Genomic DNA, 12,381 nt, shown 5'->3' on the forward strand with positions numbered 1-12,381 from the left:
GGTGGGCCAGCCTTGCTATCCCTTCTCCATTTCCCTCCCTCTCCACTGCGCCTCTTTCCCTGTTCCCCTCCCTGTTGACAAGCCCTGTATTTATTGCCCACCTTCAGTTGCTCTTGAAGAGGTGGTGAGCCACCTTGAACTGCTGTAGTCCATCTGTTGTAGGTACACCTACAGTGCTGTTCGAGTGGGAGTTCCAGGATTTTGGTCCAGCAGCCGTGAAGGAACGGTGATATAGTTCCAGGTTAGGATGTGAATTGGAGGGGAACTTGCATGTGATGGTGTTCCCAATACGCCTGCTGCTGCTTTGCTTCTAGCAGCTAGATGTTGTGAGTTTGGAAAGTGCTGTTGAAGGAGGCTTAGACCATAAGACATAGGAGCAGAAGTAGGCCATTCGGCCCATTGAGTCCGCTCCACCATTCAATAAGATCATGGCTGATCTGATATTCCAACTCGCTTGGTGAGTTACTGCAGTCCATCTTGTAGATGACACACACTGCTGCCACAGTACACCAGTGGTAGGGGGAGTAAATGTTTAAGTTGATAGATGAGGTGCTGCTGATTAAGCACTCTCCTTTGCCTCCCTCCCTCCTCTCCTTTCTCCATTTCACCCTACCCTCCTTACAACATCCCCTTATCATCCTCATCCCCTTACTTTTCTCCCAATTCTCTTCCCCCCTCTCTCTCCCTCTTTCATTCTCAACTCTCCAAACCTGACATAGGAAAAACTTCTCCAAATGGTCAAATTTCCGTTCTGGATGGGGCCGGGGGTGTTGCGGGTGTTAACTGGAGTCAGGCCCGCTGCTCCCAGAAAGAGTTCAGAGGCAGCCACAAGGGCTGCCAAGTGCCAAGGTGGGCTGGTGAAAAGGCCCACCTTGGTGCTCTGGGACTTTCTCCCAGTTATAATAAAGACAGTATGCCCCTCTTGCCCTCACTATTCATACCTCCTCACCCCCACATGCTCCCCATGCCCCATGCATGTTAGTTCATGCCATGTCAATCCCCCACCCCCCCATTGGCCCTCACACCCTCTATGCCAGTCTATGCCCCTTTCCCACCCTCATGGTCCCTCATACCCTCCATGTCAACCTATATCCCACCACCCATGCCACCTTATGGGCCCCTATGCCAATGTAGTGCTAACTCATGCCAATGCATGACCCTCCACATCCCCATGTCCCCTTACAGTCCCTATGCCAACTTAGTGCCAACTCATGCCAATCCATGCTCCCCCACCACCCTTTTCCCTTACACCCACCAAACCAACTCACCCAGTATCCACCATGGGCAGACGTCAGAAGCCATAATGAGATGAAATAAAAAATGTTCTAAGTATCTCTTAAAGACATCACTATATAAAAAAAACTCATTGATAAAAGCCCATAAATCACTTCAAGTACTTAATCATTTCTACAACAAACATTTGTATTCATAGCCCCATATTAAATCCTTTTCTAATCACTTGGAGTGGTTGTAGAAGTGGTCAAGCAGGACTAAGAGTACAATGATAACCCTCAAGTTAATGTCAACAAGCAGCTTTTGAAATTGCAAGCACCATTTTCTTTCAACTGAGAGATACAGTAGGCTATTCTTTTCAAAATTTAACGGGCAGGGGATTTAAATTAGCTGACAACCTGACAGTTCTACAGACCGTATTCACCTTTTATGCACATTAACGTCTACTCTTAATCTCAAGAGTACCTGACCTCTCCAAAGAAATTTAGACCTTATCCTCAAATCTCTAAAGCTCATTGGTTGTGCTTCAGAAACCTGGGTGACAAAAGATTGCTTCTGAGTGAAGACAGCTGCACTTTTAAATGTGCCACTGCCTCCATGAACCATGGCTGTGCCCCTGTCCCCCATCTCCACTGCCCCTGTCCCCCATCTCCACCACACCTGCCCCCATCCCCCACTGGTGAAAATAACGGGTGCCGGTTATGGGGGCATGACTTTTGGATTTGGGGTTTCGGCACCATTTTGGCTAAGGCCAAAGTTTCAGCATCTAGAGCGTTGCAGAATCTGAGGGACCCATATGCTGTTAGGATAAAATTTTTAAATAATTGCTGATAGTGCCCTGGTTCTTCTGCCAGATTGATTTACAGAAATGTTTTACAGTGACAGCTGTGTGTGCAAACCAGGAAAGAGGGGGGAAAAATGATTTAACCTTTTGTTAAAACTACAATCAGTGGTTCTTTTGTTATTACATTGACCTTGTCATTTATCTGCATGTAATCAAATTGATTATACTGTCAGCATGCCATAAGCAGGTCAAAAGAGAATTGTCTTCGATGCATGGTATCAAAGGATAAGTGCCTTTTATTGTTCTATCCTGGGACACTGTTTCTGAAAGCTATTCTAATAATGATTTGATTATTGCTCATGGACCCAGTTATTCACTCACTATTCAATTGCTGTTAAAGGTAAATTAATTCAAATTAACATTAATTTCAAAAGTATCATGATATGGTAAAATAGAAAGGAAAACTGAAAATGCTAGCAATCTGAAATATAACTAGAATCTATTGAGAGCAGTCAGCATCTGAAAGAGGGAAAAAAAAGATTTGAAGGCTGGTCATAATCTGATCTAGTAAAACCTTGCTGTAGGGCTGTCTTTACAGGCGATTAAAACCAACATGTTGCAGAATGGTGCAAGAAGTGTGTTACAATGCAAACTGCTTTTATTAATGAGAGAGAAATAGTCATTGTGTGATATCAAAATGTGTAATAGAAAGTGATGTTTTGTGAGCTTCTGAAAAGAAAGAACAGTCCTGCTAGTGATGGCTGGTTAATTTGAGAATAAGAGAGGAAAGGGAGAGAAAATTGATAAGGAAGTAGAATTCCTTGCAATGTTGCTCACGACAGCTTGATCAAAAGGCAGTATTGATAGTGCCTGTGGAGGTATAGCTGGGCTCTGGCAATGAACCTGGATACTGATGATATTGCTGTCCAGCACTGAAGGGATAGAACTGAATAAACAGCTCCTGCATTTGTAACATGGAACCATGCTTGCAACATTTTCAGTAGATATAGTTGGTCAATAGTCACCTAATGATCATGCTTAACTACATTACAATGAATGAAACATCTGCATTGTTTCTAAATTCTGCATGCCTTTCAGTTAATTATTTATATTACAGTGCCTGACAATGTTCAATTTCAATGTTCAATTTTGCAGTCAATTATTACAACAGTAAAAATAGCCATGCATGTTCAAAGGCTTTTATTCAAAGAACAACATTATGTATTAACTATAACTGACATAATAGTATCCGCTCCAAATTTTAAGTTGGCTTGTTATTATAGGCATTACGTTTCTTTTTAAAAAGTTCTTTAACAATGTAAATAACTGCATTATCTCATTTTGTTGCTGTTTGCAAAGTGGTTTACGATAATCACTGTATAAAACTCTTATTTGATTACGTAGACTTCTTGCTCATACATTTTTTGAAAAAAATGGAACTTATATCCCTGGGGTGAAGTAGTTCTCTCCTTTATAATTGTTGTGAATATTTCTCAGCTATTTAGTACTCTTTTGGTCACATAATTCCACACAAACTTGAAATTATTCTAATACTTTTTATTAAAAAAAAACTGATAGTACGGACTGCCGGATCACATCTTCCTTTCATCGTACTGATTTGGGTTTGACATGGGAAATCACCCTACTTATGAACTGTGAATTGCCCGTTATTGGCATTTTATAACACAGTGGACTTCAATCTCCTGCGGAATCCCTGCCCCATGGATTTATTCTTATTTAAGTGATTAAAGTGATGTCGTTCTGACTTTACACAGGAGCTGTTGTGTGACTTAACCATAGTCCATAGCAGGAAAGCAATGTCCTAGAAATGCAGGTAACCTAAATAAGTGGTCACACAATGCATCTATCTGAAGGATAAGAAGCAGCTGAGAAACATTCACAATAATCAAATGGAGAGCAACGCGAGTATTTTAATAAAAGGAATGACTTCACTACTGGAGCTTTATTCCACTTTGGTAAGTTTTCTGTTGCTTTAATTATCCTTTTATTTCTGTGCTCCCCAGTCGAGTGGCTTGAGACTTCAACTTTGCACTCAATACGTCATGCTGCAAGGTCACAGGCTAAATGGCCACAATGCATAGCTTCCTCCTTCCATCTAATAATATGCCACAATCCCAACTTCAGAAAGTCTTTTGCTCCAGTAGTGTCACATTTCCATTCCCATACTCTCTCTCTGTTCTTACAGCTTCCGAACAAGATCACTAGATCAAAATAAATCAACGCCAGATTTGAAACCATTTCTGTATTGTGGGTTTATGTCTACTGGGTCTCAGTTTGACTCATTTTGGGACTACCCACAGCAGTCAAAGGGAACGGTCTGTCTAAAACCTCCATCGTAATTGGGTTCAAACACAAGGCCTAGAGATGAAATGATTATATGTTGAGCTATCAGCCTTTTGAAATGGCGACGTTTGTTATACTATAGATTAGGTACTGTAAAAGATTTCAACAGCAAACCATTTCAACAAACCTATGAAAAGGGATATTGCAGCTTCAATCTTTAGTGTATGTTTCACAAATTACAGTTTGAAGACATGACTGAGTTTGTAAAGTGCACGTTTACTAAGCATTGTAACATGCTTAAAGGTCATTTGACAAGGTTTTCCACTGGTTAATTTAAATGGCTGGTGTGTATACATTTTATCCTCTCAACCATGAAATAAGCAAAACTATCTCTAAAGTAAGAAAAATTGTCAATACGTTTAGTTATATTTGCTTTCCCTGATGCTCCATTGAGGTCATGGCTAGTGCTGTATATTCCCAAAGCTTTAACTCCTTGCTGGTAAAAATATGGAATAATAACCTTTTAGCTTTATTGATAGTGATAAATTAAAGCCACTGTTCTGGACCACTCAAAAAGCAATCGACTGAAGAATTATGAGTAGTTAATTAAAATAATAAAATTTGAAATTAAAATACCATTATTTGGCACAGTTTCTCCTAGTCGGGGAGGAGAAGTGCGCTTAATATTGCCCGGTTCATTTTGAAGACGGTGGATCAGTCATTAATTTCCCTTTCTAATCTGGAAAAATGGATGTACTCTATGTCTGCTTTGCCATCTTTTTTGCAAATAATGCAGAGCAATGTGCAAGAAATGAAACCCAAGAACACAATGACTCAATGGAAAAGAAAATGGAAGGCAGTGTTAAACGGATGGCCATTTTGTACTTTCACCAAAGATTAATTTCAGTCTCTATAAATATATTGAACAACACTGATTGCAAACAGATAATGACCGTTGTTAAGATATTCTACCGCATTTCAGTCACTGGCTTCTTCAGTTAGTAAGCTGCTGGGAAAAAAGTTTAATCAGTCTGATTGATACACATGTAATTTGCATCAAATCAAACTATAATTTTAAAAAATGTATAAGTGTCATTTGTTTTATCTTATTTTTAATTTTTCAGATAAGACTATATAACCCACACCCTCCCCTGCCACCACCCCCCCCCCCACCCCCACCCCCCCTCCACCCCCCACCCTGCCCCAACTTGGTCTTTTAACCTTTAATGCTTTTGAGTTTTGAGAGACACCATTTCAAAACAACGTAATGTGTTCGGCCATTAAAGTTTGGCAAAAGTTATTTCTGTAAATTTGGATAATAAATATTGGAAGATAAAATTAGAGGCATTGAAATCTTACAGCTGCCCTGACACATTAACATAACCTACAGGGATCATGAAGGCAGCTTTGACAAAATGGTATGTTGTTTATGTGGTTTGGCGGATAAATTGCAGACATGCTGTGCAAGTGATTAATCCAAAATATTGAGGATGCAATGCCTGTAGAACAGGGAGCTTGTAGTGAAAACAAATTCTTGTCTCAGTAAGAGATCATCTCCACCTTGTCACATGTCCTTTAACTATTCACTCTTAATGCAATTGAACAGAGGTCTAGCGGGGTTTATTCTGTTTGCATGTGCTTTCCCTAGACTCTGGCTGCCCTAACAAGAAATTCAATAAATCTGCTTCCAAACCACCTTGCACAAGCTTTGCATGTCCAGTCTGGGCCTGAGGAAATTAACAAGCGAATAGAACATACCATCGACTTAAGGAGTGGGGATAAATTAAGAAGAGAGCATATCAAGCCTTTCTCACTGATGTTTAAAGACTCCAGCCTGGAGGAAAAGGTAGCTGGCCCACAAATACACATTTTGGCAGCCTTAGCAAATAGGACACTTTAAGTGGAAGCAAAGATGTAAAAGCTTTAAGGGAAAAAGATTCCATCACAAAATTTTAAATTTGAAAAGTAAACATTTCTATTATTGCATATCTTTCACACTAGAAAGTTTTAAAGTGGTTGATAAAATGAATAGAGACATGATTAAAACTGTGAAAGGAAAGATAGTTAAAAGAGAAAGGTAATTTTAATGTGTTAATCAAGACTGGTTATTTTAATAGTTCATCCGTTGGATTTGGTTACTTAGATCATTTTTTAAAAACTCCCTGTAAAGTAACCCTGACAATATCATTAGAAATTTAGTATTGTTTTTTTTTAATTGACACAGCCCATCCTTCTGGTAGGATATAATCTTGCTAATTTCCCAGAACCCCCATAGAGACAGATAAATCACTGCAAAGCACTGTGGAATATGCAACACATAGTCTGTTAATGTTTTGTGCTTCTTTCTTCCAGTATTCACAGATGCGAGATGAAGTTTTCAAGTCAAATCTGGTGTGTGCTTTCATTGTTCTTATATTTATCACAGCAATACAAAGTTTACTTCCTACATCAAGGTAAATATACCTTGCCATCCGCTCTTGAATGATGAATTGTGTATTTTTTTCCTGCTTGGTGTGGCGTAACATGAAACTTTTTTATTTTAGATTCCATAGCTTTTAGGGGGCAGCATTGTCATTCATTTATCTTAGTATTATTCAGTAGCTAAAAAGCGTCTTTGCAAATACATTTAACATTTTTTTCAAGCCAAGCCTAGTATAATGATAAGGCCTCAAAAACCAGATAAGCATACAGCAAAAATCGAAAAGGGAAAGAGGAAGAGATATGGAGGAAAGTGAAAAACAAAAGAAATCCTGGTACGTATGAAGAAAAAAAATTAGTGTAGTATTGCACTACCATCGTGATAACTGGGATAGACTAAGGACAAATCTAACAACTCAAAAATGGCCATTTGTGAGACACTATGGGCCATCACAAGCAGTGGACTTGTATACCATAACATGTAACATTTTGACCTGGCACATCCCAATCTCACATCCATTTGCACCTAACCAGGAGACTAAGCCTGGTTCAATGGGTGCTCTGGAAGGGCAGCAGGAGTGACACCAGCTATACCTTATGTTATGGCACAGCGAATGGTAAATGCCGAGCTGGTCAAATCCCAGAGGGAAACTTGAAACATCTGCCACAACTGTTTTGCAATTTGTATTTTATTTCGAGATGTGTGCCTTAAATTCAGCAGTAATAAGCCCACTGAGTTCCAGTAAATTTTATTAATAAAAGAAAAGATTTTAAGCACATACATAGGTCTACAAATTATTACTATAAACTCCTAAATCCCCTAATTAATCTGAATTACACCTCCGTTAAGGCAACAGTAAGAATGAATAAATTTCAACAGACCCAGGCAAAACACACAATACCCTGGACAGTGATATTCAAAATGAGTTTTCTTAGCTTTGGTTCCTGTAGACAGCAACTTGATGCATAGAGGCTCGAGGCTTTTCACACTTGGTATTAGATCTTAGAATGCCTTCCTGCTTACACATAACCTCATCTCCTTTATACACGTTTCTTCCTTTTTAATGTAAATTCCATTGTTCCAATATGTCTTTGCAACTTTACTTCTCTCATAATATAAATCTTTCATAGTACTCATCTTATCAGTAACCTTTGGGAAAAATAAACACACTGTTTGGCTTAGCTTCTTATGGCTAGGTGTAACATCTTACTATTTCTTTGAAATTCAAACTAACCTAATTTATCTAAAAATGCAAATTTTCCTCACACTTAACACTCTCAAACTTCATCCACGTTTATGTATTTAGAATTTCAAACTGAACTTCCCTTTTGATATCTCTAAAGCTCCAGACCAACTGCCTCCAATTCAATTAAATCCCCCACACACACATCTACACAGAGAAACTAACCAAACCCAGCTATTAACCTACCTTTACAATAAGTCACAATAATATTATGAAAATGATTATATTTTCATGACACTTAGAATGTGGCATCAGTCTAATGAAACTATGACAGAGTACCTGCATGGTAAAAACCAAAAGCATTAGGCAAAATTAGGGCTAAATCCATCCATCATCCTTGATGTAATATGGTACGGCTATAGAACCAACAGATCATAGCAAAGCTCGGTAGCTCTACCATATCCCGTCAAGAATACTGGTGGAGAACTAGTTAAGGAGGAGAAGGCTTCATGTGCCTCCCCTTTCTCAACTGTGCGTGAAGCCCAACATGTTAAAGACAGGGCTGAAGTACTTGCAAGTAAGTTCAGTCAAAATTTGTCAGGTGAACGATCCAATTCAGTTTCCTCTTAAGGTCCATGGTCCATAGCATCATAGGAGCCAATGTTGTCAATTTGGTCCATTCCATGTGATATTAAGAAGCAGCTGAGTGCATTGGCCACAATGAAGGCTATGGGCCCTCATTCCAGTGGTGATGTTCAAAATCTGTGCAAGAGAGCTAGCTAGTCCCCTAATCAAGTTGCTCCAGTTGAGCTATGACACTCATACTTATGTCTAGGTCTCATCACACCTAATCCGGGTGTGAATACAAGAGCTGAATACCTTAAGAGGAATGAGATCCGCTGCCCTCGACAGCAAAGCAACATTCAACCAAGCGAAGAACCACATCATCCAAACAAAGCTGAGGTCAAAGGGAAAATCAGTTTCTGGATTAATTTCTTTCACAAAGTTGTGATTTTCCTAAACTAATCATCACAGCTCCTGGAAAATACTGGAAAGTACCTCAGGAAAGCATCCTCAACCCTGACTAGCAGTCGGGCTGATCACTGATGATTCCACAATTTTCAGTTGCATTCACAGCTCCTCCAATAATCCAGCAGGCCATGCCAACCTATAATGGGCTGTGAGCATCATTCAGCCTTGGACTGACATGGCAGGCAGCATTCACATCACAGTGCCCATCTCCTCAAGCAAGAGAAAACTCAACCACCACCCTCTGATCATCAATTATACTATCATTGCCAATTATCATTGATCAATATGTTCAGTGTCACCACTGACCAGAACCATAATGGACAAGTTCTATCAATATGGTCTGGAGGTTACTAGCTATGAGGAGAGGTTGGAGAAACTCTGATTGTTCTCACTAGAGCGACGGAGATTGAGGGGCGACTTGATAGAAGTTTACAAAATTATGAGTGGTATGGACCGAGTAGATAGTCAGAAGCTTTTTCCCAGAGTGGAAGAGTCAATTACTAGGGGACATAGATTTAAGGTGAGAGGAGAAAACTATACAGGAGATGTGCGGGGCAAGTTTTTTACGCAGAGGGTAGTAAGTGTCTGGAATTCGCTGCCAGAGGAGGTGGTGGAAGCAGGTACGATAGTGGTGTTTAAGAGGCAGCTTGACAAATACATGAATAGAATGGGATTAAAGGGATACGGACCCCGGAAGTGCAAAATGTTTTAGTTGACGGGCAATATGATCGGCGCAGGCTTGGAGGGCCAATGGGCCTGTTCCTGTGCTGTACTTTTCTTTGTTCTTTGTTCTTTGTAATATAATGAATGGAATTTTCTGGTCCCACCTGCGGCAGGAAGCTTGGCGGGCAGGGGAACTTTAACAGGAGGCCAAAAATAAGTTTCCCGACAGTGGGATGAACTTTTGCAATTATGTTCTCTGAACTTTAAAGGTGGGTTGAGCTTCTCGACAAAAAATGTCAGGAAGCCTTTTTGCATGCATTAGCATGTCATGAATGCTCATTAAAAGGCCAGCTCACCAAAATTAAGTGCCCCTTCCAAATTAAGTTCTCCGCTAATGAGAAGCTCACACGTTCAGATTTACAAACTGCATATAAATGGTGTACACCTGGCGAGATAAGGTAGAATTCTAACTTTGGAGTGAGTAGCTACTGCTTTGCCCTTCTTGGGGACCACTTGTAATTGTCAACCTATTAATTGAGATTGGATGTCAATAGTCCAAGCTGTGCTGGGGCTGGACAAGGGAAGCAGGATCAGTGGGGGATGGTGGAGGGTAACTGGGGTCAGAAGCCAGACTGTTCGGGGCTTGTTAGGAGGATAAGCATGTCTTGCTTTGGTCTCGTTGTAGGGCAGTGGATGGCCCCTCAGGGCAGTGGACATCGTGGAGAGATGGGTCTAAAGGGTAGGGTCGGTGATCTCAAGAGTTTGGTTATAGGGGTTTAAATTAGGTACAGGGAGGCAGAGGGTACAGTCACAGTCAGTGGGGAGAGTTGGATCAGGTAGGGTGGGAGTGCGGATAGTGGATGGTCTCATGGGGGGGTCGTGGAAAGTCACGGTGCACTTGGCCTCGAGAACAGGAGGGGTCAGGGCACGTCGACGATTGTGGGCTCAGGGAGGGAGCAAGAATGTCCACATAGATAACAATAGGGTCCACGGTAATGGGGAGGAGCTTGAAGAGTTACAGGAGAGAGGGGAATAACCAAGGCAGTGATTGTGTAGGAGGATGGGAGCATTTTGGTGGGTTAAGAGGGAGGGTAGAAGGTGCTTGACACACTGGCAAACCTCACACGCACCATGCTGAAGCTCTCAAGGTTGTTGCGCATTTCATAAGACCTCTCAAGCATTCGATATGGGAGGAGTCTCTTTTCAGGGAGGAAGTAATGCTTCATTTTTTGGGCTGAGGAAAGGTGCACCCTATTAATTATTCCACTCCATGGAGAACCAGGCTCAGCCGAGATCTCCTCCAATGGTTCCAACTCCCAATAAACCAGCATTGCTCCATGATTAATGGATCGCATTCCAGCCAGAACCCATCAAAGTCTGGAGCTGCTGTACATTGTGTGCTGATTGGCATCTGCTGCTGTCAGAGGCAGGGATGAAGGGAGGGAAGGAGGTGGATGCCTCCAAGGGGCACGGGTGATGGATGGCAGCAAAGTCTTGACTCCAAACCTCTATTATCCCAGGTAAATGGTCATGTCTGACAAAGGCTTATGTAGTAAATCTTTCTATGATGCCAAGGCAATGGTCTCTCTATAGAGTCTCGAGGGTAATGGAGGCAAGTGGAATCGTGTCTGATGGAGGGGTCTCGGTCAATGTGCAATATCTCCATCCACATTGAGGTATGAAAGGTGAAGAACATTCATCTGTGGTCCTCCGGGAAATCCTTCACCATAGGGTGGGGAGTCCATGTCTAGACAGATGCCAGGCACAAGGCTTAGCATTGGTTTAAAGGCTCAGAGATGGTGGCAAATATGCAAAGAAAATGCTAACTAGATGGATCACTGCAATTTGTTCACAAATCCACTCAGGCATAGATGATGGAGTCTCCAGGCAACACTGCCTTTCTACTGGCTCTCATCCAGATGAGGGGGAACTGATGCAGGTTAGCCCAGGGCCAGGAGGAGCAATGGCCGGAGAAGCAAGAGGCAGTGGGGCCTCAGGAAGGTCAAGATGCGACCAGAGGCCAGTGCTATGGCAAGAATTTGCCCAAATTTGCGTATATCACTTATCTACAGATGAGCAAAAGGCAATGCCGGAGGTTCTTTAGGATATCCCAAAATGTGGTTGCTCACAAATGCTAGCTGCTCCATGAAGAGGTGTGTCCACAAGGACTTGGAGGCAATCCCATGGCTGGTGGCATTAAAGGTCACTGCCACCCTAAATTTCTTTACCCAGAGGCTCCATCCAGGGCTCCAATGGGGACTTGTGCAGCATGTCCCAGTCAGCAACAGATGACAGATTGCATCTTCAGGAGAGCACACCAATTTGTCCAATTCCACTTCAATCCCGAAGCCAGGCTACAAGAGGTTTTTGCAGCGATCTCAGGATTCCTGCAAGTGCAAGAGGCTATTGACTGCTTCCTGAGAGCTCCCTGGCAACAGCCAATTACATTCATCAATAGGAAAGGTTTCCACTCTTTGAATGTGTGGCTGATATGTGATCACACCAGACAAATCGTACATGTTTGTGCACGGTTCCCAGGGAGCTCTCACAATGCCTATATGCTGAAACATTCCCAGGTGCCACAAATCCTTGTGGGACCTTGGTGATTGCAGGGCTAGCTCCTTGAGGACAAGCGATTCCTCAGAAAACCTGGCTGAAAATGTTAGTTCGTCCTCCGCAGAGTGTGCTGAGGAGAGCTACAATGCTGCACGTGCCTCTGCAAGGCCCACCAATGAGCAGATGATAGGCTTCTTAAAGATGAGG

The 12,381-nt window shown here is 41.8% G+C and overlaps 1 protein-coding gene across 5 annotated transcripts in view; it reads left to right on the forward strand.

Annotated features, from left to right (window-relative positions):
* Positions 1–12,381, forward strand: part of adcy8 (adenylate cyclase 8 (brain)) — a 133,704-nt gene that overhangs the window by 59,852 nt on the left and 61,471 nt on the right. For 3 of the 5 annotated variants that reach the window (XM_078540594.1, XM_078540595.1, XM_078540598.1), the window contains exons 8-9: positions 5,970–6,167; positions 6,674–6,774. In XM_078540594.1, the coding sequence (XP_078396720.1) occupies positions 5,970–6,167; positions 6,674–6,774 (299 nt within the window). The remainder of the gene's footprint in view (positions 1–5,969; positions 6,168–6,673; positions 6,775–12,381) is intronic. The other 2 variants (XM_078540596.1, XM_078540597.1) reach the window with 1 other exon arrangement.

This window comes from Cetorhinus maximus, chromosome 4 (assembly GCF_964194155.1).
Source record: "Cetorhinus maximus chromosome 4, sCetMax3.hap1.1, whole genome shotgun sequence".
Classification (NCBI taxonomy): Eukaryota; Metazoa; Chordata; class Chondrichthyes; order Lamniformes; family Cetorhinidae; genus Cetorhinus; species Cetorhinus maximus.